This window comes from Manis pentadactyla, chromosome 7 (genome assembly GCF_030020395.1).
Source record: "Manis pentadactyla isolate mManPen7 chromosome 7, mManPen7.hap1, whole genome shotgun sequence".
In the NCBI taxonomy this organism is placed as follows: Eukaryota; Metazoa; Chordata; class Mammalia; order Pholidota; family Manidae; genus Manis; species Manis pentadactyla.
The window spans coordinates 144392215-144419743 of NC_080025.1; the positions used below are offsets into that span (position 1 = coordinate 144392215).

At 54.3% G+C, this 27529-nt stretch overlaps 1 protein-coding gene across 6 annotated transcripts in view; it reads right to left on the reverse strand.

Annotated features, from left to right (window-relative positions):
• PRKAG2 (protein kinase AMP-activated non-catalytic subunit gamma 2) overlaps positions 1–27529 on the reverse strand; it is a 266756-nt gene that overhangs the window by 160896 nt on the left and 78331 nt on the right. For all 6 annotated transcript variants that reach the window (XM_036899693.2, XM_036899688.2, XM_036899691.2 and 3 more), the window contains exons 2-3: positions 24927–24998; positions 20338–20617 (exon numbers count right to left, since the gene is read on the reverse strand). In XM_036899693.2, the coding sequence (XP_036755588.1) occupies positions 20338–20617; positions 24927–24998 (352 nt within the window). The remainder of the gene's footprint in view (positions 1–20337; positions 20618–24926; positions 24999–27529) is intronic.

The window sequence follows — 27529 nt, forward strand, 5'->3', positions numbered from 1 at the left end:
ACCAAAAGAAAAAAAATGCATACTTGATGCTTAATGGTTTAAGTTTCAGACACCTACAGAGTTAACCTATGTGGCTGGTCCATTTCCTGATGCTGACAAAATACAAAATAGTATTCTAGAATTCAGATTGTTCACTAAGTCCAACTGATCTTACCCTAAATTAAGTAGGTGTTACTATTCTCACTGGTATCACTCACCTCAAATTCCTCCCTGCTGGAGGCATCCCCTCAAGGCAGAGGGACACGACCTCTGAGGCGGACCGTGGCTCTTACTCTGTCTATAAAGCACAGTGTATGCACAGTACCTAAACACAGCACATCTGATTTATTAAAATCGCAGGGTGTGGTTAGAAGAAATGTCTAAGAAGACTCTTTAGGGGGTGATAAAAAGAAAAGGTTAATTTGTTTTAAAAAGTAGAAGGCAGAAGGGAGGTGGGATGGCGTGGGGAAGAGAGAGCCCATTATCTGCTGGTGCGCCACCACAGAGCTGAATGTAGATATAATTTTAAAAGGCTCCTCTGGGTTTGGATGGAGGGGCCAGGGGATGACGTGGGCTCGTTGAAGGTCCTCAGAGGAGCAGAGGGTGAGGAAGGGGGTGGAAGGTTCTCCTCAGAGACCTATGAGCTAGAAGGGGAGCATCCTTGGAGAAGTCTCCATCAGGGGGAAATGCTGAAAGGAAACCAATGGGAAGCCAGCAAGCAAGAGAACTGCTCACAGTCAGAAGATGAAACTTGGAGACGGACAGTCCAGAGAATTTTCTTTCTTTCTCTCCCCTCCCCAGAGGCTGGGAAGGGATGGCTAGACCCTGAGCCAGCCTTTCACAATGTGGCGAGCGACAGTGAGGCGGTCCCCTCTGCCGCCAGCCTGTCCTGACCCTCCCAGGAGAGTCGTTGCTCGGAAGCTCTGAGCTGTGGCCACAGTACCCCCTCCCCAGGTTCCATCCTTCATTCAGCAAGTCTAAGCATCTACATAGGCCATGTCTAAGGAACAACACATGAAGATGTATTTGGTCATCAAAAGCTGCTGCCATTGAAACTTAAAATTTCTGCATATCAAAGCACACTGTTAAGGGAGTGAAAAGACAAGCCACACAAAGATAAGATCTGAAAACCAATATCTGATAAGGGTCTAGTATCCAGGACATATAACAAACTTCTACAACTCAACAACAAAAAGACAGTCCAATTAAAAAGCAAATAAACATTTTGCCAAAGAAGACACACAACTGGCCAATAGGGACTGAGAAGATGCTCAGCGCCATTAAGGAACAGCAAGTCAAGGCCACAGTGAGACACCACTTCACGTCCACTTGGACGGCAGTCACACTGACAATGAGGAATGCTGGGAAACCTGGAATCCTGCTACACTGCCGGTGGGAAGGCAGGATGGTGCAGCCACTGTGGAATCTGGCTGGCTGCTCCTCCAGTTAAACAGAATCACCAAGTAATGCAGAAATGCCACTCCTGGGTATCTACCCAAAAGAACTGAGAACAGGTGTTCAAACAAAAATGTGAACATGAGCATCTGCAACAGCACTGTTTATAACAGCCAAAGGTGGACATGATGCAGGTGTACCCACCCACAGATGAATGGACATCCAAAATGTGGGCTCTCCACACAAAAGCAGAGTTTTCAGCCATAAAATGAGGCAGAGACACAGGCTACCACATGCATGGACCTTCAGAATGGTATGCAGAGTGACAGGCAGGCACAGCACCATGAATGTGTGTAATGCCCCTGAACTGTGAACTTAAGAGTGGTTATGTGTAGTTCACCGCACACACAAAAACAAGTGAAGTCAAGTCATATACACGCTAGAGGAAAATGTAGGTGAATTCTCCCACAGTCTAAATTTAGGGAAAGGCTTTCTACTAATGGCTAAGTGCTTAATGCTACTGTCTAAGGGCCATTTTCATGTCTCTTGGGAATTGTCTGTTCATGTCTCTTGCCATATTGGCTGAAAGATACCATCTTTGCATTTTTACAGCTACACGATACTCCACGGTGTGGATGTACCTTCTTTATTTTCTCCCAATGCTCCCCTATATGTATGCTTATTTCCAGTGTGTCAGCTGAGCGCGCCTAGAAGCAATGGCACCCCAGCCGCCACGGGCACACCCAGCACCTAGATCTTATTTCTTAGTTTCATTTGCCACTAAAAGTAACCAAGGCACTTTGGAGAAATGGTGGATTCCAGGACTGGGGCAAGGAAAGGCCACGATAAGGCTGGAACATTTTGTTACACCAGGAAGTAAGGAACGGCTTACAACATAATGGGGACAGTCCTGGGACACAGGATCAGCCTGGAGGGGCTCCTGCTGCCACAGCCGGGGCAATCTGAGCACCAAATTATGACCAAGACAAACCCAAATCCATTGTGGAATAAAATGTGAATCCGTGAGTATATCCACCCACCCATTCATCCATCCACCCACCCATCCATCCATCCACCCACCCATCCATCCACCCATCCATCCATCCATCTATCCATCCATACAGAGAAGACAAAAATTTCCTCCTTAGTAGAATCTCACCAATCAACATAGAATTGGTGATCAACTCAGCAAATCACCTTTTGGCAACCACCATAGTAGTGGTTGAGGTAAGAATAATCAACAGATATTAAAACTAGCATGTGATAGACTCCCTTAACCAAGGCATCAGCATCACCAGGAAGGGGTCAGAGTGACATCACATGCTCCCAGTGGGATGTCAGGACAGGACGGCGGCCGCGCGTCCCCTGCCCCGCCAGCAAACCCGAATCTGTTCACGGGGCAATGCCAGGCAGGCGAACCCCGAGGGAAGCACGTCCACGCAGGAACTGGCACACCGTGGCAAAGGCCTCGAGGTCGTGGCGAAGGAGGCTGTGGCAGAAGAGAGGCTGTGCCCATCAGGGCTTCCTCTTCCCCACAGTGATGTGAGGCGATTTGTGAACTGGGGATCAAGTCTGTAGCCTAGCTAGGACTATTGTGTTAAAGTTAATTTTTCCTGATTTTGATAATTAAACTGTAGTTATGAGAATGTCCTTGTTTTTATGAAACATACACTGAAGTATTTAAGGGCAAAGGGACAATATGTCTACAGCTCATTCTTGATGGCTCAGGTTTCATATAAATACACACACAGAAATAAGTATGGATGGAGAGAGGGGGGATATAAGTCAATGTGCTTAACTGTTAATGTAGGGGAATATGGATGAAGGGAATCTGAGAATTCTTTGTACTATTTTTGCAACTTTTCTGGAAATTTGAAATTGTCAAAATAAAATGTTACGTTTAAAAAGGGATTAAGAAAGAAAGTGAGTGGCAGGGAGAGAAGGCGGCACGCGTTAGCATCTCCGTTCACTCTCTCATCCCTACCCAAGCAGGCCCTAGGGGACTAGGGGGATCCACAATTGCTGCGGGGAAGGAGATTCTTCTGGAAGTTTTTCCTTGGCTTCTCCCAGTGAGAGTAACTGTGCCCTTATGATCACAAAAATAACCTTGCAGCCCAGCCTACTGGCACCTTCCAGCCACATCTGCATGGCGGCCGCCAGAGGGCGCTCCCCCAGGGGCGCCGCCGGGTGCCAGGCCACATACCTCTGCTGTGCGCTGGCTGAACTTTTCAGGAAACTTGGATGCCATGCATACTTTTCCTTTCTTTGTGGGCAGGCAAGATGAGTCACGTTTTCCTGAAGTCTGCTGGGCCCCAGGATTCAGAGCTCACCAGCTGCCCCGACCCTGGAGGCTCCAGCCGGCTGGCGAGGCGGGGCCCAGGGCGGCCCAGGGGAGGGCTGAGGACGCGCGCCCAGGCACACCCTGTGCAGCCAGGCACAGGGCGACACTCACGCAACTCTGGACGCTGGCAACATCTGGGGGACAGCGCCAGGGCTCCTGCTACGGCTTTCCTGAGCAGCCCCGAGGGGGAGCTGGGCGTCCGCTCGCCCCGCGGCCTGCTCACCCCGGCAGCTGTCAGAGTCGCTGCCAGGCCGGGCAGGCAGACCCCAGAGGGAATCTGACCTGCAAGACGCCCACGGGATCGCCACGTGTGACACTGAAAGGGAGGCGGGACTGGCCCCGGATGAAGTGGAGCGGCAGCGGGCACCCAGCAAGGCCTCCAGAGCTCCGGATCCGGGTGGCCGCAGAGACCGGTGGGCGCGGGCTGGCTCGGGAGGGGCAAGACCGCATGCCAGGTGGCTCTCTGCGGGTGGTTCAGCCAGCAGCCCGGGACGCGGCCCTCACTCTGGGGAGTCGGAGGCACAGTGCGGCTCCGGTCACCAGGATGTTTCGCGCGAAGCCTGGAGGTGGGACGACCTGGCATCTCCAGGACCGGCAGTGTAGGAGGCCAGGCGGGCTCGGTCGGGGCAGAGCCAGGACCAGCCAAGGGCTCGGGTGTGGAGGAAGCGGCAAGGCTTCGGATTCCCCACCTGCGCGTGCGGGGAAGGGAGTAGCGGTTGAAAAGGGGATGATTCATGCTTTAAAACAAGGGGCCCCAATCCTGCCAGCGGCCTGCTTTTGTAAATAAAGACTTATCGGAACACGGCTCACATTTGGTCTGCCGCCGAGTAGCTAGAACAGAGACCAGGTGGCCCCTAAGGAGCGAACCACTTACCATCTGGCCTTGTACAGAAGTTTGCTGGCTCCTGCTTTAAAAGACCCCCTACTTGCCTCATCTGCCAGGCACCCAGAGAGCCCCACGGGGCCCCAAACCTCGAGACCCGGTTCAGCTCTCACCCCCATGTTTAGACTTTTTGGTCTAACGGCTGAGTAACATTCTCTTGCCTTTGTAATACAAGTAATACAATAAGCCAAGAGCTGCTCCAGGGGCCCGTCGTGCCTTCAGGGAGGAGTGGGGTCCCTGGGTGCAGGGGGGCCAGCCTGGTACCCCGGCCTGTGTCAGGAACAGCCCAGCCTCCACCCCATGCTGGTCCTGCCTAACTGTGCAGCTGAGCCCCTTGGCGCTTCCCTGGGTCCACCAAGGGGAGGGCAGGGCCACGTGGACGAAGAGTCCAAAGATGAACTGATTTATGTGAAAGAAAATGTGGGGAAGAAAGAAACCAGGCCCCAGAGGCCAGGGGAGAGGGTGAGGCCGCTGGAGTTGTGGACAGTGACGGTGAGCAATCTGACAGGGCCTGCAGCTGCCCGTCCCAGCACGGGGTGGGCGGGGAGAGTTTTAGGGTGTCTTTCTGGGAGGTCCTGCCTCAGCATCAGGGGTTGCCAACTGCCTCCTGAGGGGCCTCTGACGTGGGGTCCCCTCAGAGGACCCACTACCCAGCATGTCCTCTCCTCCCCAGAGCCACTCCTTCTAATGGAGGGGCCACCAAGTTTCACTAGGAACCTCCCTGCTTCCTGGCACCGCAGTGCTGCCGGGTCGCCTGCATGGACCCACACTGCCTCCCAGATGCAGGCATGGCACCTGTACCGGCAGCGGCCCAGCAGCGTGCCCTGGGGCTGGCACCTTGCCGGTGGGTCTCGCTTCCACTCCTCACCAGTCCCCTGCTCTGCTGGCACACAGAGGGCTGCCTGCCACCTGGCTGCCTTCTCAGCTGGCTCCCGGCTGGGGCAGAGAGGCCTTGGGCAGCACCTCCGGCTGCGGCTGCAGCCCATCGGGCCCCAGGCTGCCAGGCCGACCAGCATGGCTCCCGTCTGGCTCCTGCCCAGCACGGGCTACCTGCGTGCCGCCCCCGGGCTGCACTCGCCCCTTCACCAGTCTCCCAGGGCGGCGATCTCCCTAAGGCGTCCCGCTTTGCCTCCCTGACTCTCACTGGGATTCTCGGCTCCTCTCTTGCCTTTGTAACCACATGCCAGCACCTCAAAGACGCCGTGGGCCCCAGACCACCGCACAAAGCCAGAATCACAGGAAAGCCAGGCAAATTATTTTGGCCCATCTGAGCTTTCGACACGCCTTTGTCACTAAGCTCAGTCCCTTCTAGCTTTTGATTTAAAGTGAGAAACATGCAACTCTTCCTTTTGCTGGAATGCTTAGAGGGCACCATAGGATTATTCACTGGACTAACTTCAGTATTACTGCGTCTCAGGGAACTGGGAGGCCCGCGGGGGAGGTGGGAGAGGGAGATGACCCGTGGGGCAGTTAGGGCACACGGCATTTATCAATTAAGTCTGCTGTCTTAGTGGTTCATGGCGCCCATAACAGTGACAATAATATCATCAAAGATCACTGATCACAGGCCATCGTAACCAACAGAATCAGCAAAAGGTTTGAAATATTGTGAAAATTACCAAAACGGGACACAGAGACATAAAGTGAGCAAATGCTGTTGGAAAAATGGCGCAAGAGACATAAAGTGAGCAAATGCTGTTGGAAAAATTGCTGGACCCAGGGCTGCCACAGTCCTTTAAAAGCCACAGCATCTGCAAAGCGCTGCAAACCAAGGTCTGCCTGTAGCCATTACATTTAAATATGCAGAGTGCTTCTGTCTTACCGGTAGGGCCGGACTGACATGTCACATGACGGCTCCCTCGAGAGGAGACAGAGACGGTCAGCACCAAGCATCTGCTGAGCAACTGCCCTGAGTTCCAGACCCAGCCACGCGCGTCCACCCCGCTGGGTATTAGGTGCACTAGGTCCTCCCAGTGTTCACGAGCTGTCAGGCTGCCTGGCGTTGGCTGGTTCTGTGGGCAGGCCGAGGCAGCGGGGTCTTGGCACTGGGCAGCCCTTGGCATGTGAGCCCAAGACCCGGACACTCTAAAATCTAAGAAACCCAAGTTCGTTCTTCACTCACAGTACAAAACCTTTGGCATTCCATGGGAAAACAGACTTTTATTTGAAAAATAAATTCAAGTTGCTCAGAGAGAAAGGAAGAGCTGTCTGTGATCCAAAACAGAGATGGTGTGAAAGGACCAGAAGTTTTACTAGTTAAACAAACTCTGGAAAGCCTCTGCGAACTTCCAACAGCTCTCCCTGCATCCTTTGGTACAACACACAGACAAGGAGTTGGCTTTAGAGAACTGAGATGTCATTAACCTACTCTGGGATCACAGCCATCCGTGGTGGATTTCAATTTAACTATGAACAGCAACAGAAAATTGAATTTGTTTAAGTGCTTAAAACACACGTGCCCTCGGTCATGGCTGTGAGCCGGCCTTAGAAACAGATAGCTCGGACATCTGCCATTCCGTATCTCTGGCAAAACACCAGCACCTCTTTCCACCCCACTGACTCTCTGCCCTAGAAGTTCCCAGCCAGACTCGCTTCCCAGGCATTCCAAACCCATCCTGCTGTTTATTACCATCTAGGGTGGTATTTTCCGAACTGCAGTCTCCCCTCCCCACCCCATTAAAGACTAACTGTGCGGGTCAGATAAAGCACACTTTTCAAACAAATGTGAAGCAGACTGAAAATAGAATTCACAGGCCAGGGGAAATACTGTTTCACGAGAAGTGGCTTTTAGTCACCTACATGTATGTGTTGGATTACAACAGAAAGTGTATTTCTTGCTGTGGACTGCAGTCAGAAAGCTTCACACCGCAGCTGAGATGAAGCTTCGCGGTTTCATTTAATGCCCCGGGGCCGGATGTTTCTTTCACTGGGTCCCAGGGTACGTTCGCCACCTTTTCCTTTCCGCCTGTCCTACAGACACTGTGGTCATAAACTAGAGGAGCTCAGTGTAATCAGGGTAGGTAACTGTCTAGGGCAGTGATTTTCAATGCTTGTTTTTCCCAGTAGGACAAAGAGAATGTCCCAGGCCCAGCGGGACCGACTTCCCTCAGTAGCAGCCCCTTGGTGTGGGCTGCCACCCACATAGGACAAGATGCCATTTCTTGCTCAGTGGGGGCCAGCTGGCGAAATGCCACGCTGTCTCAGCCCCTGAGTGCCATCACCACGTGACTGTGGGGTTCTGGAGAACTGCTTCTAAAACATGCATCTGTCGCTTTGGGTTCTGGTGCTAGAAACTCCTTCTCAGTTATATGCTAAATGTGCTGACTATCCCTGAGGTATGGAGCCTTTAACTTCCAGAATGCGCGTCTTAGTCCCCTAGAGCACACTCCCTCACGGACTTTCCCTGAAAGCGGGTTGCAGCCTGAGGGTCAGAAGGTGCCTCAGCTCTGAGAGCCTCCGCCCCACAAGAGGAAGAGGACAGAGAAGGGAGCTCCAGGGTCCCCAGCTCCCCTTGAGTGGCACTGAGGGCCGGCCCTGTGGTGCAGGCTGCAAGGGGCTTTCCGCCCTGCACCCAGATGCACCCTAGCCCGGCCCTTGGTGCTCTCCCCGGGAGGGGGACAGTCTGAGGCCATGGGGGCCTGTGTTGCTTAAGGCTCTGAGTGGCACCAGAGAGGACCTGGAAGAGGGGGTAGAGCAGGAGGGAAGCACACAAAACCTTACGCACACGATTTCCCGAGACAGAAGGTAACAGACGCGTCTCACAAGGGAACACAGGCCGCACAGACACTCAGAATACCGGTCGCATTTCAGAGCTCTGGCAGATGGCTCAAGCACAGGCGTGATGTCACTGCTGAGGCTCCCTAGAGGAGGCACGTCTCCAGGAAGTCTCTAAGGAGGTGGGAAACCCCATAACTGATCTCCGGGTCTACTCCAAGGGCCCTGGCTGGTCCTCCCACTTCCACCCTGATCATCTTGCTGCACAGTTGCCAGACTAACCCCTACGGAACGCAAGTGGCTCCCTCCGGGACGCCTGCCAATGGCTTCCGGATCACTCAGTGAACACCTGGAATCCCGGCCTGGCCTGAAGGCCCCCCCTCCTGCCTGCCCTCACTGCCCTTCCCTCTTGCTCTGGTCTAGCCACACTGACCTGCTCTCTGAAGGCTCAGTCGTTGCCCCAGCTCAGGACATCTGCTCTGCTTTTCCCTCGCCAGGCAGGCCCTGCCCCACTCAGCCACCTCCTGGCTCCATCCCAGCCCCATTCAAGGGCCTTCACACCCCTTTCCTAATGGCCCTCCACAGAGCACCCCCAACCCTGACCCATTTACCCTTGTTTTTCTTTGTACACATGCTAGGTATTTCTCACCTTCTCCCGTCCCCGGAACATTACTGCCACTGGAGGCCCTGTGCCTGGCACCCAGCATTCTCACTGATACTGTCTGGATGGATGTTTGCAGTGGGGAACAGCTCCTCTTTAAAATGCATGGTCGGCTGGTCAGGTATGAGGTCCACCTGTCTGCTCTGAAGCAGCTTTCATCTGTTTGCAGAATACATGTGAAGGTGAACATCCCAGCAGGAACAGCCAGGCAGAGACCCGGGCCCTGCCTCTGTGGAGAGGGACCCACCTGCGCCCAGCCTGAGGCTCAGAACATGAGGCTATCTCGCCCCCTAGTGGCCACTCCATCACAAAGCCAGAAAAACCTCAGGTTTGCTGAACTGGCAGGGCTGTTGGGGGACCTGGGCCTCACCCCGCACATTTTTCTATGGGCAATCAGATTCAAATATAAAGGTAAAACAGGACACACATCATACACATTTTGCCTTGAATGTGGGAGAGATTGAACATGGGTATCCCTCCGTCCGCTTGCTGGTTCCAGTCGGCCAGCTGCCCAGGGACTCTGGCTAGAGTGGGGCTGCCCCTCTGTTTGGAGTGTCTCAAGTCATCAAACACTGGATAGGAATTTTTCAAAAGTAAATTTTTTTTAAAAATAAAGAAACTAAGTGGCAGAAGTGGTATGGAGAAAACAGAGAAAAAGAATTTATGGAAGGTGGAACTCAGACCTAACTAAGACCTGGCCGTTTAAAGTTGGCCTGATAAGCTTGTTTATCTACTACACTGAGGGTGAGTTTGGGAGGAGAAAAGCTGGGGACTGACATATAGTGTGGCTCTTGCTAATCTGCACTGAGCATTTCCTGTCTCCAGACCTCCGCCTGGCTGCTCCGCCACACCCCAGCCTGCCCTTTGACCTGTTCCGTTTCCCTTCACAGCACGGGGGGAGGATAAAGTCTGTCTGTGCTGCAATTCTGCCCCCGCCCCCAGCCCTCTGCCTGGAATATTCCAGACTCGCTCTTCCAGCTTTGTCTTGATTGCCATCAGGACAAATTATACTTCCGTCACCAAGGAGACGTGTAAACCAGGATGCTCTAAAAGGCTCTTAACAGGAAAATATAACTTTCAAAAGAGACTCCAATACAAGGACGTTTATTATCTAAAATAAGGAGCTCAGTGTGCAGACTGCAGAGCGCCACCTCCTGGCTTCCTGCTCCACAGTCTGCGTGGTGGCCGTGCTCACCAGACGTCTGGCGCCGCTCTGGAAACCAGGTCCTCACACCGGTCTGAGGAAGGAGAGGGAGCCGGTCTCGTGCGGCCTCTCTTCTGTTCCCTCACAGAGTTCCTCTTACATTCTGTTGGCAGGATGTAGGTCCCCGATTCGCCCCAAGGGCAGTGACCCCCTAAGCCAGGCACTTCCCCAAAGGAAAAGGGCTGATTCCAAGTGAATTAAGCCAACTGTAACTCATGCCCTGGCTTCACGTAACTCATGTTGTTAAGACAGGGTGGGTGGCAGCCGGTGGATGGGTTGTCACAGCACCTGGTAAGGAATAAACTGCCCAGGGACAAATGTCAGGGGCTTGGGGAGGAAAGCGAGGCACAGGAGAGAGGAAGGTGCTGACTCGGCAGCAGAGGGCCACCTGTCGGGATCTCCGGAGCTGGACACGACCTCTGCAATAGGTGAGGAAACATTTCTAAGAATGCCCCCAATGGCTGAAGGGGCTTAGCTCTTCCACAGAGTGTACAGACATACACCACGCTATGAAGTACAGACGTGTGTGTAAGGCCCAGACACACACAGGAGAGACCGAACTCAGTGAGCTCAGAGGGACAGCGGGATTCTTCTAAGGAGCAAAATCCAGGGGACCTCAGGAAGGTGGTGGTATGTCAAAGTGCTGAGCACCCGCTGGGTTTGGGGCACACCAGCTCACACAAGTCGACTGTCACCACTGAGTTACATGACCTGGAACAAGCCACTCACCTTGTGTCAGGGATGAACAGCTGCCTCGCAGGGTTGCTATGAGGCAGATGCATGCTCTGCACTTGCAGACGTGAACTGCACCATCACCAAGAGCTCATTGCACACCACAGGAGCCCAGGAAAGGCATGATCCCCTTGCTACCCTAGGAAACGTGCTTCACTGCGCAAACAGGACATTCACAAACTGAGTGGTATAGCTCTCTGAACAATCCAGAGGGGACTGATGACAAGTCTAGGGGACAGAAGACCTCACTGGGACCATGAGCACAAATGGGAGGTGCCCCTCAAGGCAAAAGCCCAGCTAATGGAGAACAAAAGCTGGCCCCAGAGATGGACACAAGCTCCTGCCCCTGGCTGGTCACACCCATCCCTGCACCTGCAGCGTCCCCTCCTCGGCCCCTTGCCTCCTGGCCTGTAAGCAGGCTCGTCTCTCCTCTCTGGAAGCAAACAAGCCAACCCAAAACCTCCATCAGCTTCAATCCATCCACTTGCTCCCAGTCTGCCTTTATTTGTCAGGATAGGCTCAGCTCACCACAGCTAGAAATGAGCCCCCGATTCTCAGTAATCTGACCTAAATGGTTTTCCTTTAGCTCACGTCATAGTCCCACACCAGGAAGGCAGCTCTGGCTAGCGGCCCTCCCCACTGAGGCACCGGGCCTGGGCTGCTGGCCCCCTGCACCCTCAGCACTGTCGTGCTTCCAGCCACGCAGACGCACAGTAAAGAACTCATGGTCGCTCTTGCCCGTCTTGGGCAGGAAGGGATGTCGGAGATGCAGGGGAGCACCTGCCACGCCCTTGGTCGTCATCCCTTCTGACCCCAACGCCCTGACACTGATGGGCGATTCACTGGCTCACGGTTATAGGCATCTGTTGTGTGCAGGGCTTACATATTAATGCCCCTCCAGGAACTGCAATAAACAGCAATTTCGGACACAGTGTCACCCCGTTTTTCTGCAGCACCACATGAACAGCAGCACAATGGAGGGCAAACAGAATGCTCAGCCCACACCCGAGCCTTCTGGAAAGATCAGAGATGCCATCATCATTTCTCACACAAGGGTGGGGAAGTGCACGCTGCAGGCCTGAAGTCTTTGTTCTCACATCGCTTATGGCAAACAGCAGCATTTACCAAAACCCATCTCCTTTTACCTGGGGGTGGGGTAGGGTGGGGGTCTGTTGCAGGAAGACTCTTGTCAAAAGGAGAAAGTGTGGAGCAAATAATGGTAGGTGGGGAATCGGGAGGGTGGTGTGGAGGAAGTGAGGACACAACAAAATTCACTTTCCAGAAACCGGTCTCCTTCTCCCAGGGGTCAGAAAGGGTCTCTCGGAACTTTTCACCCCGTGGATGCTTTGCATTTGATTCTCTTCCAAACCAGGTTTCCCAGTTGTCTGAGGACAGCCAGTTAGAGTGGCCACAGCCTAGCTGCTCATTAACGCCTGTCGGCAGGCATCCCAGGAGAAGCCAGACTAGGTCTCAAGCTGAAACCATTCAGAGGAGAGAGAAAGGGCCCATGATTTCCCTAAGAACCTACGCAAACAAGAGTCAGGGGAGTGTGTTAGAAAAGCCGGTGCACAGCCGGCAGCGCCCCAGGACGGCCGGGCAGGCTAAAATGACTGAAGTGGGTCTGCACCAGTCAGCAAATAGCTACAGCCAGCGACCTCCCTGCCCCTCCTGGGACGTCCAACAACCAAACTATCCAGCAAAAGCTGTTGCCCCAAAAGGTAACCCCCAGGACAAGGGTGCCTCTAGTGCTCCCAGAGCCCCATTCTGCCCCCCGTGGTCCCCTGCTGGGCTGTGGTATTTTGAATATGGCCTGGGGTTAGATAGCCATGGGGGGTGAGAGGGACAGGACCTGTATGAGCATCTGTGCCTCCCTGCTGCTTTGCAACTTCTCAGTGCATTTCAGTCCACACCTGTGGAGCATCTTTGGGACAGGCAGCGTGTTCCCCCAGCCCGCCACTGGCCCTACTGTGTTTGTTCACTGGGACTCAGAGAAAGGAAAGGGATTCAAGTTGAAAAAGATGCTCTATTAAAGTGTTTTACATCCCTCACTACACCAGGAGTTGAAGAGAGAAACCATCAACTACCCAAACCTCACAATGTGGATGGTGAAATAATGTCAGGATGTCCTTATGTGCCATTAGGAGAGAGGAGTTAGGGGCTGTGTGACCACATGAGGCACTGAGCAATCCAGGTACCAAAGTGCCCCGCCTCGGAGAAGCCCGCCAGTTCCCTACCCACAGCTTCTCCATCGAGTTTACAATTAATGAGAAAAGCTGTTTTATGACAGTGCTTTAGCATTTTTATTATTACATTTTCATCTTAACTTTAGACCTAAGATATTATTTGCCCAAAAAGATCTTTTTACAGAAAGAAAATCTATCCTCAAAAGACATAGACTGCCCATTACCAAGAATATCCTAAAGAACGGATTATGGCTTTGAAGGCAGTTCTCTAAGACTTTCCTAAATGGGAGCAATGACTTACCTTGTGTTGTTGAGGGATGGTAAATGTGTGCAGGTTTGCATTTGGGCTTCCTGGCTTCAGGACAGTGGGCCCCCATCTTGGCCCTGCTGCCCGAGGGGCAGAGAGGTGGGGGGGGTTAGGCTACCCTGTATAAATCATGTCACTATGGTACAGAGATGAGCTGGCACCTTGTCAAATGCCCAGGACTCGTCCCAGGCAGGAAGTAAATGGGATCCAATTTACTCGTGCGCTGGTTACTCAGAGGCTGAGCCACAAGGGCTTCAAGCATTCAACTTCACATTCAGAAAATCATTCTTTGTGTTTGAGCCAAAACAAGATCTATGTTTCCAATGTAAATACTCCTGAGAGAAACATCTCCCTTTGAATAAGAATCACATTGTGTCTTTCCTCCCAGGTTTGGTAGGAGCCTGGGTGATAAAATCTTCAATCCAAAGAGAAGGGCATTCTTCTAGAAACCTCAGGGGAGGTGAGATCCGGGCCTCGTAAGTTAAAATGACGAACATCAAAGTGCTTATCCCGTGAAAGAATGGATCGGTGTCACCGTAGTATGGTGTACAGACCCTGTGTAAACGAATCTTGCCCAGTTTCAAAAGCATATTAAGAAAATTAAAGTTTATGCTGTTGTAATTCATAGCCTGCCTTCTCCACAAAGGATTCAAGGCACTTTACCAGGAGGTATGGAACACACCTGGATGCTCAGCTAAAATTAGGGCGAGTGAGTTGGCAGGAGAGCCCCACGGGGCACGTGACCTGCAGGATTAGGGGCCCAGGGCTGCAGGCCGTCCGAAACCCATCTCCCTCTCCCTGAGCTGGGAGCGAGCCGCCCGCCCTGGGCAGCCGCAGCACAGAGAATGGGTTTCCCGTGCTGACTTCGCTTTCGGGAGAAGGCACGGTCCTTTGCAGGAGGAAGACAGGAATTCAGGAGAAAGATCAGAAACAGGGAGCTCCGGAGCAGCTCTCCCTCCCGTGGCTACACCTGCCAGGAGGTGGCGGGAAAGAACGAGCTCCTTGGAAGGACCGGGAAGGACTTGTGCTGTCTGGCAGGTACCGGTCCTGTGAGACCCCACGAGGAAGACTACAAAGAGGCCTTGAAGGCGGCCTGAGAACGGCAGGGTTGGCAGCGGGTAGAGCACGAGCGTCTGCGGGGGGTGGGGGCGGGGCTTCGTTCTCCTCCGAGGCAGGTGGGGTATGACGTCAGCCTTCCCAGGAGGCAGAGGGGAGGCCTGACGGCGGGCTGACGTCCACGGAGGCGTGGAGCAGCTGGAGGGCTGAGAGGAGCCAGGAACCCGGATGTAGCTGCAAGCCCTCCCGTGTGCAGGCGGAGCTGCTGGCCTCGGCTGCAGAGGCAGCTTCTGCTCCCCGTGTCCATGGTTCGAAGTGGTTATCTTCACATGGTTTTAGTCCATCTTCCCTTTATTGCTTCTGAGCATTGTGGCTCCGGGCAAGTTCATTCTGAACTCGGTGAGACCAAATAACAATAGATCATTGTGCATTAAAGGGTTTAAACCAAGCTTTATTCTCCTGGGTGGCCGGTGGAGCACTGGAATCCCGTCTGCCTCCAGGGCAGTCTGCACGCAGCAAGCCCGTCTCTTCCCTCCACTCCAGCCTCTGCTCCGAGCACTGGGTGGAGCTCTTTATACAGCAACACAGGTAATAACGGCTTATTGCTCACACCTGTGTAAGCATGCGCCTGCATAGTAGGCCAAGTAGTACATCCTCGCAGGTGCACCCTGGACAAGCAGATTAGTGTCAGGTGAGGATCCTGGCCATGGTAACTGCGGCTTTGCCTACACCTGTCCTGCGCGCAGAAACCTCCTGGTGGGAACAGGCGATGCCTCGTACGAGAGGCAGCCCACCTGAGTTTGAGGGCAGCTCGGGCAGTGGGTGGAATCACTGATGAGGGCGGATAAGGGGTTGTTGTGCCTTCCTGGTGCTCAGCACCGTTCTAGACACTGAGAAAAGAGCGCAGAACAGAACAAAGGCCCTCCTCTCAGGAGAGGAGAGGCAGACGAGGAAACCAGTCAGTATGCAGTGCTTCCTGTTGAAAGAGCTGCGTAATGCGGCAGAAGCTGCTTCTCTGCCGTAAGGTGCTTGAGGAAGGCCCTTCTCACAGGGGCTCCCCAGAAGTCTTCTTCAGGCTGGGAGCTGGGGTGGGGCTGAGTTCCCAAACACAGGAATGCACGTTTAAATGTGGCCTTAGCTGCCCACCCCGTCCCCACTGTCCTACTCAGCACAGTGACTGGGCTTCATCTTTGGTCTCACTCTCCAAAAAGCCCCCAAATCCTCCCCAACTCAAACTGCCTCCTAGAGTCGGTCTCACTCCCACGCTGCCGGCATGCGGCTACGCATCTCTGCCTTTTCTAATAAATCCATCCAGCTCCTCTCCACCCAGATTAACACCAAGCGCTGGAATGAAGCCTGCAAACTTCCAGGGAGAGTGAGAAAGGGTGCAAATATTTACATCACATTTACAAACTTTTTTTGCACCCTTTAGAAGGGCCTGACACCCCAGGATTAAGATATGCATCCAATTTGGGGGACATTTAAATAATATTTAAAGCTTTGTTCCAGATGGAAATTATTTTGGCATAAGGAATGACCAGGGAACCACTTCTATTTTTCTTTTTCCTTATGGCTAGCTAGTTGTCCTGTCATTGGCTTGTGTATTCCTAAAATCCACTCCTTGAAAGCAGAGTCTTTGCATCTGGGTTAAAAGTGGATTCGGGAGTTATACCTCCTGAGCACACATCTTCATTCTGCCATTTACCAGCTCTGTGGCCTTTGCTCAGTGATTGCCCCTTTGTCCCTCAGTTTCTACTTTGATGAAAATGGTAAAAATGCTACTTCATAGAATTGTTACAAAGATTAAAACAACTATCATATATGATCTCCTTAGAATGCACATAGTAGGCATTTATAATTACTTATTATTAGATATACTATTTGTAATATTATTAACAATGATTAAAAAGCAAAGTTTAGTAACATGAAATTAAACCATTCTTGAGGTCCTGCCCTTTTTCCTGGCTATGCAAAGTTACATTTGCTTTTTAAAAACCTTTAATCTTATGATTTGCGGTTCATGAAAATACTAACATGGGTTTTCCTTCCCTCTTCTCTGAAGGTAAGATCATCCTAAATAAAGTTGTAAAAAATATTTTGATGATAAAGATTCGCCATTCTGGGAGCTTCTGCCACAGAAGGCCTCTTGAGGTACTAGACAAGGTCTAGACATTTTAGACTTTGAGGGCTGTGTGGTCTCTGCCGCAACTGCCCGATTCTGCTGTCGCAGTGGGAAGGCAGCAGCAGTCGAAAGAAACAAATGTTTCAATGAAGCTTTATTTACAAAACCAGGTGGCAGGCCAGATCTTGTCCAGGTCATTGTTTGCCCACCATTGTACTAAAAAAAGAGGTGGGAAAGTGGGTGGTTTTGTTTGGGGTGACCATCAAAGGGGTAGGTTTGCCACTATACACCGAGGCTGGTAATGGAAACCCTAGAGCCACTGAGACATGCCGTGGACCAACATGTCCCCCAACTGACTAGTGGGACACTGCAGCCACTCCATACAAGCAGGCCCTCCAAGAGACTAGACCCTTCTAGAACATAGGCTTGGTTCTCTTCTCTGGGCAATGAACAACGGCCAGCCTAGGTCCTTGCTGGTCCTGAGACCAGATGCAGCATCCAGGAACTGTAGCTTCCATCTCTATTCCCTTCTTGTTCTTCAAGTGGGAATTCAAGTTCTGATGATTGAATTATTTCCTTTTCCTTTTTTATTTCCCCTTCGAAAATGGTTGTGATCATAATTTCTACCTTCCCTCTTTTTTCCCTCCAGTTAATTGATAATGGTGTTTATCAAGCTTGAGTAGATATTGTGTCACTTCGGAACTTGTTAAACCTTGAGATTCTACCTTTATCATGGAGACCATATGTCCTAGGATAGATGGACAGGATGCAGACAGAACTTGGGGGGAAACGGGCACCACCTTGGAATTGAGGGCTTGGAAAACAGCCCATCGAGGCCACTTTCGTAGCTGGGATGGTTGGACACAATGCTGGATAACCTGCACTGGGGAAGCAGTGTGTCTACACCCCAACCTCATGCAGGCTGACTGGGCGGAGTTTGCTGAGGGCATCTTTGTGGAAATGGGAGGTTGTGTGCACACGCTGGGCAGTGCAGGAGGGAATATTACAGAGCCAACAGAGCCACCTCTGGATTGCCAACTGGGCCTCTTCTCTGGGGGTCCTGCCCCCCAGGCTGAGCTGGGTTCTTGGTCATTCTTCTTTCGCTGCGGTATGTAACTGTCCAGAGAGCCTAACTACACTAATCAGACAGCCTATAATGAAGAGTTTAGAAAGGCAAGCAGACAGACACAAAGACTAAGAATTCTCTGGATCTTATGGAAAGATCCATGAATTCTTGCTGCTAGCATCCCCAGAGTCAGCCGGATTCCTTCCTATCCTGAGTCCTGGGCACTTCACTCTTCTTGAAGCCATAAATACCCCAAATCCTCCCAATAAATTGTCTTGCCTGTTTTAAGAGTGGTATAAAAGTGAAAGGATGGGGACCAGAAATGGATTCAGAAAAGAGGCTAGAAACAGCTCCCGAATGCCCTTCGTACAAACTGGATCTAGGAATTAGAGCAGGCAATGCAGACGGGGAAAGCTGGGCTATTACCTGATTAGTGTCCGTTACAGACAGAAACAACCCAGCTTGCTCAGAAGTACAGCTGTTCTTGGTACCAAGACCAGACAGGATATTTCTCCCAGGGGCCTTATAATGAACAGTGTGTCCATGACATCCTTCCAGTGGACACAGCGTGGTTCATGGGCTATTTCTTATAAAGCCCCTCCATTCAGGCCCATGGCATTACTCTCAAGCCCCAGCTCGTGAAATCAGTTCTGGGACAGCAGGGAGCAACATATCGTCTGGGTCCCTGGATCTAGGAAGAGGTCCAATCATGAAGAAAAGCAGTAAGTAGATTTTATCCCCCCTGAAACGAGCCTGTGCCAGGCACACCTGGAGAGCCCAATGGCAAGGAGGCCACTGACCCCCCCAGTGAAGCAGGACATGCTCCTCCCTCACCCATGCATACAGAGCTGCATCTTTACATTCCATCAGCTACAGGGCTGGCAGGTTTGGTTTCCATCTGGGGAAAGCCGAGGACTCAGGCTCGGTTCATGGGCAACATTTTACTACCCAGCACCCACCTGCAGGCCCTCCCAGACCCCAGGCCTCGGCTGCCTTCGGACATGACTCCGGTCCCAACAGGCTGACCGCCTTCCCCTGACAAGCCCTTTACGTTCCCAGCCAGCGGCATGAATTGTAGGCATTTGCTTTCCCTGCGTCACCGGTGTACAGGGCTGGCTAATGTCTCCCCAGAATCCATGTCTCTCCAGGCACCTCCGAAGGAACGGGGTCATCACAGATGTAATTAAGTAAGTTAAGTGAGATCACATCAGAGTAGGTGGACCCTTAGCCCAACATGATGGTGTCCTTGTGAGGGGAGGAGAGAGACAGACACAGGAGGGGAGACGCCATGTGATGGGGAGGCAGAGACTGGTGTGTGTCACTTCTACAAGCCAAGGGACGGCAAGAATTGCTGACACGGAACAGATTCGTCCCTAGACCGGTCAGAGAGAGCACAGCCCCACTGGCATCTTGATTTTGGATTTCTGGCCTTTGGAACTCTGAGACCATTTCTGTTGTTCAGGCCACCCAGTTTGGGGCACTTTGTTACGGCAGCCCCAGGAGGTGCATACAGCCTAGTTCTGTTGTAACCAACACAGGCATGATGCCACCTTTGAAGAAATGGGTCACCCTGATGTAGGTCTGCTCTGATGTGCCCCCCCACTTATAGGGGGTGCATATGGAATATTCAAGAACTTCAGGATGCCTCTCCAGGGCCTTAGGACACTGGCACCAGGCCACACTGCCTCACCCGGCTTCAAATGGGCAGTTTCCAACTGCATGTCACCCATTAGTCTGCCAGGGGACCCCTTTGTCATGTGACCTTTGTGCATTTACACTTAGGTTCAGGCATGGTGCGGGACGGCTACAATACACCACACCACCAAAACAAGCAAAGGAAAAAAGGAAGAGAGCCCCTGGCCCTCCCCTGTAAGCCACAGAGACGGAAACTGCCTGGCAGGTCAAGTACTGCTCACCCCGCGGGCCTTGAATGTAAGTGCAGCCCAGAAAAGGCGGCTGCCCAAGACTTCCGGTGCCCGAGGGCAGGTCTGTGTTCCCAATCACTGTCCACCTGAATACAAACTGTCCGCGCCGTCAGAAAGAACCAGGAAAAGTAGGAAAGAAGACCTAGGAAAGGAGAAAAGAAATTCCATCTGCTTTACAGTTTGCCTCGTGTATCTCAGACTTTGGCCCGCAGCGCCCAGCTGAGAATATTGGATCCTTAGATCGCAAATGCTCGTGAGCCTAACAAACTCTCTCCTCAACACACACCTCCTGTTTCTCCAGCAAATCAACTCCAGCTGCCCAGGGCCAGACACAGGGCCACTCACATCCCCAGCTACCAAGCCACAGGCTCTGGGGCCGCATGGGGGGTGCCGAGGCAAGGTCCGGGCCCTCGGCCCAGGCATGGGCCAAACCTTAGTTTCACACCGCGGCTGTTTTTCAGGGAAGGCTGCAGGCCGGTGTTTCACGCTGTCCTTAGAAGTCATACTGTGAGTGTCGGCCTGTTTACAGCTCACCCCATGGGCCGGGCCACACCGGATGGGTCCGGATGGGAAGGGACACGTGAAAACGGATGGGGCTCTGGACAGAGGTTTGTTCTCAGGGACAGACACGGACGTATGTACTCAGCACCGAGTCACTACAGCCACCATCCAGCTTTGGTGCCCCTGGAGGTGGCAATGCAGCCAGGTGGCCGTGGGAAGGTCCCCAGCAGCCCGGCACCCACCTGAAACAAGAGCATCAGTGCCTTACTTTTTCTGGAGCGGGAGAAGAACCTGATGCCCCCCGGCGAGGTAGACGGGTTGGAGCTGGGGGAAGACTCTTTGGAGGAGGAGCGGAAGATCCCGCTGAAGCTCATGCGGCGTGGGGAGCGCGGGGGGGACTCCTGGGAGGAGAATGGGAACGCGGTTTTGGGAGAGCCAGGGCTGGTCTTGGGCCTCCCGGGAGCAGACACGGGGCTGGAGGGCCGGTGCTGGGGGCCTCTGGAGAAGAACCCTCTGGAGGGGCTGCCCGAACTGAAGGGGCTGTCCACCTGCGGAGAGACACACCAGCGCGTGAGGCCACTCGGAGCTCGCGTGCTTGGACTCGGCCCTGTGCCAGACCTGCCTCCCTCGCACCTGTCCCTCCCAGTGTCCTTGTCACCAGGCTGCTCCTCCACAGCTCCCTGCAGGAAGCAGCCCTTAGGTACACTATAAACAGAGGTGGCCACCCAGCAGCCTGGGAAAGGCCCCTGACCTGGGGGTGACCCACCCACAGGCCAGTCAGCTCCACCCAGAGGCCCACGGCCTCTGCCCAGCTCTCTAGAAGGGGCTTCCTGGGGCAGAGGGGCAGACGGGAAGGGAGGCGGAGATGGTCTCAACTGCGGCTCTGTCCCTCGCCATCCCATTTGCGGGTCTGTGTCCTGGCCTTTACTTCTCCAGACCCCACATTTGTCCTTGAGGCCTGACTACACAGGAATAATGTTCTCTCGCTCCTCGTGAAAGGAAAAACATCTCACGACCTGAAGCACAGAGGGCCTGGGGCTCTGCCTGGCGACCTGCGAGCTGCCGGGCACCGGAACAAGTGGGGCTGCTGGCTGGGGCAGGGGGAAAGCCAACACGGCAAAAACCTTCGTCTGCCCAGGCCTCAGTCTCCTCACCTTTAAGTGGAAGCTGTCCCCGCCCCGCAGGGCTGTCTGAATGGACTTCGCGCAGGCCCTGACTTACGGGGTTACACTCTGCAGGTCTCCGTGGTAAACCTGCAACCTCAGGGCCCAGTTCCACGGCAGGAACCAAAGTGACTTGTTCACGGGACACATGGGGCAAAGACGACGCCTGGCCGGCGGTCACTAGCAGGCTGAGACCCCGGGGTGCCACACGGCTGGTGGCCACGAGTGTGCTGAGAAGGAACGTCCGAGACACCCCCAGGGAGGCAGCTTCTGCGGCCGCTCTGGCCTCCGTCCGCCCGCGGTGCCTGCCGACCCAGGGCCCCTGTGCGCTCTTCCACCACCGGGGGGCGCCCCTGAACTGGGCTTTGGCTCCTTAAAGAAGCTGCTCTCAGGCACCACCTTCTGTGACACTCAATCACGTCCCTCCCCAGAGCAGCGAATGGCTGGGGTGGGGGCCACCTGGAAGGTGGAACGTGGAAGAGGAGTGAAGGTCAAGTCTAGGGCAAAGCAGCGAATCATGTTTACATGAGCTCTGCAGACGCAGGGCACGGCTGGGCAAATGTCAGCATGCGGGTGTGCGGAGGGCGCGGGGCGGAGGGCGGCCAGGGCCCAGGAGACGCAGCTGCCGCGAGACGGAAGCAGGCGGTGACACGGCACATCCTGGGGCCCCAGTCAGGCAGGGCCTGGATGCTGATGGGCTCTGGACGGTCCACGCGGAAGGGAAGCGCACAGAGCCACTCACCCAGGCCACGAGGACGCTCGGGGGAAGTTGATCCAGACGCCACTGGGAAACCAATCACAATGGCCGTGGGTGCTGGTCTGAACCTTATGTGATGGGCAAGGGAGGGGCCTCCTGTCTGGGACCCTGCTCGGCACTCAGAACCCCAGGCCAACCGAGTCAGGCCCTGGCGATCAAGCCTGAGCAGGAGCCCCCCAAAAGCAGACCTTTCTCAAAAATGGCCAAACAACAATGGACACAGCCCTGCCCAGCCTTCTCCCCAGGGAACAGGGCCTAATCGCGCTGGCCGGCAGTGAGAAATGAGGTGGCCGTGCACAGCCACTCTGCAGCCTGCAGGGTAGCGGGGGTGACACAGGTAACAGTTGCCAAGCGGAGCTGCCAGAACAGGGCCTCACCTCACACCTTTCAGCAAGCCACAAGAAAACAACGCTTTGGTGAATGTAACTGGACAAGTCCCTGGGTTCTCGTGAACAAAAGGGCCCAGAGACTCCCAAGGGCTGCCCGGCTCTGCGGGAGCTGATGGGTGGCTGACACACGTGAGTCTGCCAGGCTGCCTGGGGTGCAGATCTTAGCTGCAGATATTCCAGACTCCCCCTGGACACCAGGCGTGCAGCTGACTCCAGCTGACAGTGGTGTGAATGACCCTGGCACTGACCTTCCTCCGGAGCACTGGAACAACAGCTTGGGAGCTGTACACACCAGGCTGTGCAGAGACAGGGGGCCAGAAGCTCCTGCACAGATATGGGCTACAGGGCAATGAGCTGCCACCTCAGTGGAAGGGGCACCAGAGGCAGGGATAAGGTGAGGAGGCCTGGCATACCCTGTATCCGCGGATTTCAGGAACACCAGGCCGGGTCCTGAGTGACTGAGAACAAACACTGCAAGGAGCTCAGCTGCAGCCCGTGCGCCAGGCCCAGTGCAGTGGCCTCTTGCATTGCACTGCACATGGAGCCCAGAGCCCTCGGGGCCTCCCAGTGCCACGTTGTTCCCTCCTCTTCTCTCCCCAGGAGGCCAGCTGCACCTCTCATCCACCCACCATGTTGTCAGAGAGGGCCCGGTGCCACACAGCCCAAACTGTGCTCTCCGTCACATGGTGTTCAGTGTGAACGAGATCACCAAAACGCAGGGACAGCACAGGGGAAGGAGGAAGCCCCTCCAGAGCAGCTTGGAATTGATTCTTGTGGTAGTGGCTTGACTCTGCCTCTCACAAAGGCCGGCCTCAGGTCCGTGTGCCTCGAGGTTACTGGAGTCTAATGCAAAGGAGTTGCCAGGGTCTGGGTCTGGGGAGGGGCTGGGCGTCGGAGTGGGGAGGCCAAGGGAAGGCCACGGGCAACAAGCTCGGCGGGTCCCAAGAATGCCGCCCACTCCTCCACTTCTGTCTGGCATGGCTTTCACCCGAGGCCCTGTCTGTGGGCTGCATCCAGAGGCCACAATGCCCCCCCAGTTAACTGGGCAGCAGGTCCCTCTGCCTCCAGCAGTGTCTCTTGCTGAGCGCCAGCTTGTCAGGCTATCTGGAACACTGTGCTGCCTTCTCGGGAGCTCAGGCAGGTCAACAGGAAGGCGAGGCCCGTGTCCTGGACCCCGCCGTTCCCGATGGCCCACAGCGTAGAGGAGACAGAGGCACTGAGGACGCAATAACCCCTGTGCCCCTTTCCACCTGGAAACAGTCCATTCGTGACAATGACGTTACCTGGGATCCCACTGCGTAGCCACCAAAGGGGGCTGGGTGGGGCTGGGCGAGGCACAGTCTGTGTACCTGCCCCACATTCACAATTCCTTCTTAGCTTTCACTTGAAGAAAGGGCTTCATGGGATCAAATCCTTTGAAGTCTCTAGCCTCCGAGGAGGATGACCAGCCCTGGGCCCACCAGCCATGGCTGCCTGTCCGTAGGCTGAGTCTCCGACTCACCCCGCTGGGCTCCTTCCTGTCCTGCTGGAACTCCCCGCAGGTGACGCCTGAGGACATCCTCTGGGACTCGTCTCAGGCTGGGCCACAATAACTGCTAACAGGCGGCTCGTATGGGGCAGAGAGCCGAGGCCAACTGAGCCCCATAGGCCTAAACCGATTGTTGACTCAACTGTGTGCGATTCAGAAGGGCTGGAGAATGAGCGAGCCTTCTTGCAGCCCTGGAACTGCCACCCCAAATCCGGGAGGGCAGCACCAAGAGCCACAGCGCAGCCTGGCTCTGCATCTCCTCTCAGAGGCTGCTCGCAGCTCCCCAAGGGCTTGGCCCCTTCCTGAGGCCACCTCCCACCCTGTCTGCCTTGCCACCCAGCTCCCTGAGGCTGCCTTGAGCCCCCTCTCTTGCCATGGCCACCCCCGTCCTCACGGGATATACCCTCCTGCCTGCCTGACCCTGCACAGCACACAGCCTTGGTGAGACACTGGACTCCTGATGATGGACAACCGGGCAGCAGGGAGGGAGGTGGTGGGCTGAAGAGGAAGGAAAAGTGGCAGGAGGCCCAAGGGGAGGGGGGCGTCTGGAATGGCAAGGGTGGGCAAAATGGGTGGCAGGGGAGGGGACAGGACAGAAGAAATGCGTTCGCGTGTGACGGAGCCCTGCTGGAAGCCACAGTGCCCACACTGCGAGCCTCTCTGCTAATGAGTGCCTGGCGCCTGGCTCACTGACGGCCTCCTGCGGCTGCAGCCCACCGGGGCAGCCCAGTGAGCATGGCGAGCCACAGTGGGGAGAAGAGAAGGACCAAGCCCAGGAGGCTCTCCAACTGGACAGCCTGGCAGCTGCGAGGGGCACGGCCAGCTGCAGCCAGCTGCACAGGTGGGGAGCAGATGGGAGCAGGGGTGTGAACACAGTGGGTGAGCAGGTGGCAGCACAGGTGGGAGCACAGATGGAAGGGGAGTGAGCAGGTGGGCACACAGGTGGGGGCACGCACAGACGTGTGTCTTGGGTTCTCCCCTCAGATGAGCTGTGAGAATCTGGGAGGAAAATGGCCTTACCTTACGAGAAGAATGCTTTTCCGAACTCTCCAGGTCTCCATCCAGGAGCGGCATGGCAAAGGAGCTCAGGTCCTAGGAAGGAAAGGCAGCATATGGGGTTAATAAGAGAGGCCCTCAGGTGCCCATCGGGCCTCATCCTGGGTGCACATGGGTCTATATGCGTACTGCTGCCCCTTCTGGAGCCCCCCCATGAACGCCAGCCACAGCCGAGGGATGTGGATGGTGAAACAGGCTGGAGGTGCTGATAATGTGCTAACCCCCCTCAAAGATCCTGATCACTCTCCATCTTCCCTCCCAGAGCGTGGAGCTATGACCTCCCATGACCCCAGAAAAGGAGCAAGGGAGACGAGGCTGGGAATCAGGCAGGAAGGGGAAGAGCTGAGGGGGAAAAGAAGAGTGGAGGGAAAGCCCCACATCGGCACTTGTGGGAGGCTGACAACAGGGCTAAGGCCATGAAACACAACGTGGGGCCCCACTGTCCAAGGATGCGTGCCTTCCTGGGGAAGATGATGGGGCCTTGTGTGGGGGGGCACTGGGCTGGCAGCTGGGGCAGAACAGTCAGTAAAGCCAGATGACACGGTGGCCAACAGGGTGACATGGGGGGAGCAGACAGCGCGAACTCAGCACACCTAAAACAAGGGCACCACCGGTCTTAGCCAGCACCTCTGCCCCCCTGGGTCTGGCCTGGTGAACGCCCCATGGCCCAGACAGAAACCCCACCTGGGCAGGCCTCCCCTGGAGAACCCGCCTGTCTCTGTAACCTTTTTATTCCTTTTATTGTGGCCAAATACACAGAAAATTTACCACCTTAACCATCTTAAGTGCACAGCTCAGTGCTGCAAAGCACATTTGCTCTGCTGTGCCGCCATCCCCACTATCTCCAGAACTTTCTCATCTTCACCAGCTGAAACTCTGTCCCCGTTAAACCCCTCTCCATCCCCCCTCCCCCAGCCGCCTCCAGTTCCCTTTCTGTCTCTATCAGTGGGACCCCTCTAGGTGCCTCTCAGAGGAATCATGCAGTATTTGCTTTTTTGTCACTGGCTGTTTCATTTAGCATGATGTCCTCAAGGCTGATCCAAGCTGACGTGGGACAGGACTTCCGTCCTTTTAAAGGTGAGTGACAGAGGACTGGCTTAAAGATGGCGGTGTGAGAGATGAGACAGAAACGTCCCCCCAAAACCACATATAATATGAAAATATAGCTAATACAACTAATCCTGAAAGAACAACAGGAAAGAAGGCTGTGTCAGACTGCCTACATCTGGGTAAAAGAGCAGACCTCATGGAAAAGGGTAAAGTACCAAAGCCCCTATCCAGTGGCACTCAACCCTTCCTCCACCCCAGCTCACTGGCAGGAGGAAGAGAGATGGAGGAGCAGGGAGGGGGTGGAGGCCTGGGACTGCTGAACACCCAGCCCTGGAGATCTGCTCTGGGAGCATGAACCTACACTGCATGGTCTCTGGAGATCAGTGGGGTGGGAAAGCTAAGACAGGCAGAGTACTTGGAGAGACTGAGATTCCAGCCACTTGTGGGGAACGGGTACCCACAACTGGCCGCTCTGGGACAAAAGAAAGGCAGGCAGTCTGAGAGATTTCCCCACAGCGAGAGGGCTGATAAAGGGACAAGGACTGCACAGAGCTTGCTGCTCAGGAGAAAGGACAGGTGGACAAAATTGTCCCGGTGCACTCAGCCCTGCAGGTTGGGAACTTTCAGGAGCTTCAGGCGCTGCATCCCCCTGGGTAGCAACACAGCTCCAAGGCCCCCCACCACAATACACAGCCTGCTACTCCTTCCTCCTGGCCAGCACCAGCTCACAAACCTGCTTCCCTAGCCATTGTGCCAGGACAGCTAGAGGGCGGCCCCACCTACAGCAGCTACAAGGACACAGCATAAAGGCTCCTCCCTGTACACTCAGCCCACTGGCCCTGGCAGTGGAGGCAGGCACTGCAGCCTGGAAGCAGGAAAAAGCTCTTTCCTCCCAGCAGGCACTGGTGCAGCTCACTTGTGACCACCACACCATTGCTCCAGGCCAGCCAGAGGGCAGCCCTGCCTATAACAGCTACAGGGGGGTATCCAAGAGGCTCCTCACTGGGCATGCAGCTCACTGGTCCTGACAGTGGAGGCAGGTACTATGACTGGGAAGCAGGAAAGAGCTCTCTCCTCCCAGCAGGCATCAGCACTGCTCACCTGTGAACCCCGCCATCGTTCCCGGGACTGAGCAGCTCCAGAAAGTACAGCTTCTGGGCACTAGAGGGTGCCGCTTACAGCAAGTTATTACTACAAATATGAAATGTCAAAAGAACCTGGTACAAACAAAATCCCACAAACACCAGAAAGAGGGCTAAGTGAAACTGAACTCATCAATCTCCCTGAAAAAGATTTCAAAATAAAAATCATAAACATGCTCATGCAGTTACAAGAAAATATTCAAGACCTCAGGGAGGAATTCAAGAGACAGAAACTTTGAAAACTACAGTATTCAAAATGAAACATACAATGGAGGGATTTAAAAGCAGATTAGATGAAGTAGAGGAGACGGTAAATAAAAGAGAAACCAGAGGACAGGGATACAAAGAAGCTGAAGCAGAGAGAAAAAAGGATCT